Source organism: Notamacropus eugenii, chromosome 1 (assembly GCF_028372415.1).
Source record: "Notamacropus eugenii isolate mMacEug1 chromosome 1, mMacEug1.pri_v2, whole genome shotgun sequence".
NCBI lineage: Eukaryota > Metazoa > Chordata > Mammalia > Diprotodontia > Macropodidae > Notamacropus > Notamacropus eugenii.
Genome location: NC_092872.1, coordinates 149,004,696 through 149,010,405, shown reverse-complemented (window position 1 = coordinate 149,010,405; position 5,710 = coordinate 149,004,696). Strand labels below are relative to the sequence as shown.

At 50.1% G+C, this 5,710-nt stretch overlaps 1 protein-coding gene across 1 annotated transcript; it reads left to right on the top strand.

The window, feature by feature from the left end:
- The first annotated feature begins 2,245 nt into the window (after window positions 1–2,245).
- On the top strand, window positions 2,246–5,277 carry FOXB1 (forkhead box B1). Its single transcript, XM_072616497.1, has 2 exons — window positions 2,246–2,330; window positions 2,712–5,277. Exon 2 carries the CDS (start codon window positions 2,755–2,757, stop codon window positions 3,724–3,726), a length of 972 nt encoding a protein of 323 aa, XP_072472598.1. The 5' UTR covers window positions 2,246–2,330; window positions 2,712–2,754; the 3' UTR covers window positions 3,727–5,277.
- The last annotated feature ends 433 nt before the right edge of the window (window positions 5,278–5,710 follow it).

Below are 5,710 nucleotides of genomic sequence, written 5' to 3'. Positions count from 1 at the left end.
TCCCAGGGACAGTGGCTTAAATGTGATTTTCACTAATATCTAGGTGGTTTATCTACATATAAAGAATCATCTTTCTGGTATCAAAAAACTGTATAAGGATGGATAGGTCAGGTACTTTCCCCTCCCCCCTCTCGTTCCTCCTCCTCCCCCACCCTTCTTCCTTCCCCCGGTTATTTTTACTGAATTAAGAAGGTGACATTATTCTTTTCTTCAAGTACTTCTGTTAATATTGAAAAACGTGCGCTTGCATTTCAAACGAGTCAGCTCAGACCCGGGAGCCATTTCAATATTAATGAAATTGTTTAATCTCCTAAATACATCGTGTTTAAGTTACGTTTTGGTGAGTTATTGACCATCTCCGAAAATGTTGCTAATGGGGGGGGGGGGAGTCTAAGAGTATGAGTGTGTGTGTATGTGTTTGTGTGTGTGGTGTCTACTAAATCTAGAATATCTTATTAATGATAACCAGAATCAGCTTTTTCACCTCATCGGAAAATTTGCCGAGATTAAAATGTCAACATTTTTGTATATGCTCTCCGCACATTTCTCTAAAACACTTAAGAAATGATTGTGTTTGAACTTTAAAGGAGGGGAAAGGACAAATTTCTCTTAAAACCTCAGTCATGCAATGCCAAGGGACCATGCAGACAGATAATCAGAGGGCACGCGGGAACGTTGATTTAGTGTTTATTCTACATGGATTAAAAAATACACAATTGAATTCCCCTGAGAGAGCGATCCAGATAAAGGCTAGAAACCTCCACACCAAACAACTCCATGAGTCCTCACATTCGCCTCCGAGCCCCCTCCCTCGAAAAAGTCAAAACTGTTCCCTTCTCTTTGCAAGCCTCAGAAGCTGCTGCTTGGTTTTATGGGGCTTCTGATGGCTTTCTCCAGGACTCTATTTTCATGTAGCCTGAAGACCCTAAATAACCTCTCCCGGGAAAGGGAGGGAAAAACCCAGAAAAGTTCCGGCTGTAAAATGCAAACTGGGAGATTCAGTCCTCTAACACTTGAAACAACTAGGTAAATGGAACCCCTAACTCCCTGGAGGTTGATTCGAGCATAGGAAAACAGTCAGGAATTCACCTGGTTAGAATACCATCTGCATTAAACTGACATCTACAACTCTAGTGTCAAATCAAATTACCGGAGTAATTTTAAAGCAGACAGTTTGGCAAGTAATATACAGTTACACTGCCTTAAATTTATTTTAAACCTGACCAAAACGTTTAGAAGCAAAATGGTTTCTTATTAAGGGCTGTCCAATCCAATTATATAATTTATAAAACCCCATCAAATTTTTTTTTAAAGCGACACACCAAATTCTGCATGGCAGAGGAAACAGCTTAGAAGGCAATGCAAACTTCAGCCGGCCTCGGCGAGGACTGAAAGTATTGCATTTTCATTATAATCACCCATGCAACAGCCATGAACGCGGTTTGATTGGGCAAAAGGAAAAGTCTCTCGTTAAGGAAAAGCCCTGCCTTAAGTTAGCCAACAATACAAATCAGTTAACAATGCAGAACAAACAGAATACCACAGCCAAGCAATTTCCATGTCAAACATCGCTCTGCTCAGTAGCTCCATTTGTAAGTGTGAATCGCAGACTAAGCTCCCTGCGCAGTCCACAGAAGGGCCGTTGCATACCTTCACACGAACTGAGACTGGGGGTGCCATCCCACTTCAATTCCGGTTGTGGAGCCTTTTCACCCCTCGCCTTGTCTTCAAATGGAAATGATTTCTATTGGCCCAAGGTGTCCATGTAAATAGGTGTAAATGAAACCAGATTATGCCTCTCTCTCTCCTCTCCCTCTCTCTTTCAGCCCCCTCCCTCTCCAGCCCCTTCTCCCTCCCTCCATTCCTCCTCCCCCTTCTCTTCCTCCTCCTCCTCCTCCTCCTCCTCCTCCTCCCAAGGCGATTGTCATATGATAGCAAAGAAGTGGCACATTAATGAAGCGCCTCTACAGGGGTCTTTTCTGCTCCTGTCACCGCATAAAACTATCAGATGGTTACAGGAAGGACATGGAGGCAGCTACCTAGCTCAGCATCGCGGCAAAGGAAAGAGCAGCTCCCGCTGCAGCCCGGGCGCAGTCGGTGCCGCCGCCAGTGGTCACTGGAGCCCAGCTTGCCCGCCGGGAGGGGGGCGCAGAGTCGGAGATCGCCGGGGACTGGGAGGCTCCGGGGCGCGGTGGGGCTGAGCCGCCACACGGCAGAGCAGAGCGCCGAGCGAGCCTAACGGAAAGGCGCTAGTGCAGTTGGGCTTTTGAGAACGGACGCCCCGCGGGCAGCCTCCCGGATGCGGACGACCAACTTCGAGCAACTTTAAGGTGGGTACTACCCAGGTTTCGCCACCTCCCTTCCCCAGTCCTCCCTCTCCCCACCTCCCAAGTCCCTGGGCCCCCTTCCCGGGCTCTCCTTCCTCATTTCTCTCCAGGTTGCTGCTGTTCAGGCACCGACCAGCGCAGCACGCAAAGTTACTTTGGAGAGCTTGCGGTCCCGGGCGGGTCAGATTGACTAACAGAGAGGATCTTTGGGTTACACTGGAGTTGGTACTCCTTTCCCCCCCCTTCCCTGTTCTTTCTCTTACCCCGTACTCACTGTTCCCCTCTTCTTTTCCTTTTTCCCCCTTCCAACCCCAAGTAGTCCTATAACTCTGCCCCGCTGACCTCGAGGTGTCTGTCCCGTCTGCCCCCTCCCCTCCTTGGCAGATCCAAGCAGCTTGCCAGCTCGCCCGTGAGGAGGAGGAGGAAGATGCCTCGGCCCGGCCGAAACACTTACAGCGACCAGAAGCCGCCTTACTCCTACATCTCCCTGACTGCCATGGCCATCCAGAGCTCCCCAGAGAAGATGCTGCCCCTGAGCGAAATTTACAAGTTCATCATGGACCGCTTCCCCTACTACCGGGAGAACACCCAGCGCTGGCAGAACAGCCTGCGCCACAACCTTTCCTTCAATGACTGCTTCATCAAGATTCCGCGGCGGCCAGACCAGCCCGGCAAGGGCAGCTTCTGGGCTCTGCACCCCAGCTGCGGGGACATGTTCGAGAACGGCAGTTTCCTGCGGCGTCGCAAACGCTTTAAGGTGCTCAAGTCCGACCACCTGGCGCCCAGCAAACCGGCCGACGCGGCTCAGTACCTGCAACAGCAGGCCAAGCTACGCCTGAGCGCCCTGGCGGCTTCGGGCACCCACCTGCCTCAAATGCCCGCCGCCGCCTACAACCTGGGCGGGGTGTCACAGCCTTCGGGCTTTAAGCACCCCTTCGCCATCGAGAATATCATCGCTCGCGAGTACAAGATGCCGGGGGGTTTGGCTTTCTCCGCCATGCAGCCAGTGCCGGCCGCCTATCCGCTCCCGAACCAGTTGACTACCATGGGCAGTTCCTTGGGCACTGGCTGGCCCCACATGTACGGCTCGGGCATGATCGACTCGGCCACCCCCATCTCCATGGCGAGCGGTGATTACAGCGCTTATGGGGTACCCCTGAAGCCGCTGTGCCACGGAGGGCAGACCCTGCCCGCCATCCCCGTGCCCATCAAACCCACGCCGGCCGCGGTGCCCGCCCTGCCCGCCTTGCCCGCGCCCATCCCCACGCTGCTCTCGAACTCGCCCCCCTCCCTCAGCCCTACTTCTTCGCAGACAGCGACCAGCCAAAGCAGCCCCGCCACCCCCAGCGAGACTCTCACCAGCCCGGCCTCCGCCTTGCACTCTGTAGCCGTGCACTGACCCGCAACGTCTGGGTCCCACCACTCCCTTCCTGCTTCTCTTCCCTTTCCCCTAGCCACACACAGCCCTAGCTTCTGAGTCTCTTGGGGATATCTTCTAACCACCCGTCCCACACCTGCTTACTCCATCCTCAACTCCCCGCGAGGCCACACAAGACCCCCATTTCAACTGAGAGCAGGGTAGCTGTGCCAGTGTTGAAACTCGGACCACTCCCCCCTTTCTTCCGTCCTGGCCCCAGGCTTCCAGAACTTTATTTTGGACAGGAGAGGAAACCACACAAAAACTTGGGAGAGTCTCAGAACTCTGAGCCTTTGGGAGGGCAGGAATTTTCATGGCCCATCCCCCCGACGGAGGGGAAGGCTGAAGTTGGGTCACTCCCCCCTATATCGCCCCCTCCTCCCCACCTTGGGGGTAGGAGAGAAGCTCCAGTGCGGACGGCCCGCCAGGGGCCGCGCACGGCTTCTTCACGTTCCCTTTTTGGCAGAGTCAGCAGTTAAGAAGTAACAGAAACTGCTTCTGAGCAGATTGTCTCTACTCTGTCTTCTACCTGCACGTACTCTGGGAGCGCCCCCACCCGACGCTTTCAGCCCGCCGCAGGGCAGGCCACTTGAGGTCCAAGAGCTAGGGATGGGACCACCAAGCACAGAACTCCCACGCAGCCCAACGCCCTCTCCTCCAGCTTGCTCCCACTGTCATCCACTTCTCAGTGCTGCCGGGACAGCAGCCAGCAAGTTCACCCAAGTCGGTCTACGGCTTGCGCCAGTCTCAACAGCGTGTGGGCTCTGGGTTTTATTTTATTTCCCTCCCCCCCATTTTTCCAGTCAGGAGCATTGGGCATTGAGGTGTTGGAAGAATAAAGGGCTAGGCACGAAAGCCAAGGGCCCGACACCTGTCCTAAGTGAGTGGGGGGAGGGGTAGGAGAAACAATAAACAAACCCCATATTGTTTACAAAGCTCCAGTCAAAATGTAAATAGTGAACTTGAGTCTGTACCCCGAGGCTGGCTAGGCCCATTTTATAAGTACCAGTTGTAAAGTCAACGTTTATTTTCCATTTCTGTCGAGGTGGGTTAGAAGAAAATAAGGGGTTAGAGCAAGGGAAGCTGGGAAAGTTCATTTGTATGGCAACTTTTTCTGATTCCTTAGACATCATTTAAGCTATTTATTTTACTGCTTAATAAAATTAAAATGAAATAAAACCACAAATAAGACAGTCAAGGACAACCCTTGATGAGTTAGTTGCAGTAGTGAACTGATAAGATAATGGGGGAGGGGGGATATCACTGGAGATTTCTCCTACAAGACTAGTTCTTTCTGTTTGCTTTATTAGAAGTTTTCTGTTTTATTAGAAACTGAAAGGGCTGCAACGGGATGTACATGCTTGTGAATAGGAATGATGATAAATTGTGTAAGATGCACTTTTTCTTTCGCTATGTTCCCTTAGTTTTAGATAGTTTGCTGGAAACCGAACTGTTTTTCTGCTGTGAACTGCTTAAGTTAAAAAAAAAAAAAAAGCTGTCATCAGAGCTGTAAAGAGATCTTTTTTTTCCTGTACAGAATAAGCATGACATTTAAAATATTGATGTTCTCGTTCCCAGCATGCCTGTTTTAAAACAAAGGATAAAAAAATTGTTTATGTTAAATTATGAACCTAGTCCAAATAATATTTTCTCATTAAAATATGTAAATTCAGGTTTAGTTTCCTGTCTTTTTGAATAGTTGCCCCAAATAAGAACATTTTAAGAACTGTAGATTCTTAGATACCTTTTTATAAGAGATATCACAGATGCAGAACGTCTTTCCCACTTCCCCTTTGTTGTAGCTTGAAGTCTTTCCACCTTTGCCCTTACCTTTGGGAAAGATGTTTTTCAGGAAGACTCTGAAAGATGTTCCTACATACAAGATCCATGTCTATTATGGCACAAGTATACAGCTGTAACAAAGAAAAAGTCCTTGAAGCTACATAGTATCTCCTCTATTTGGCAT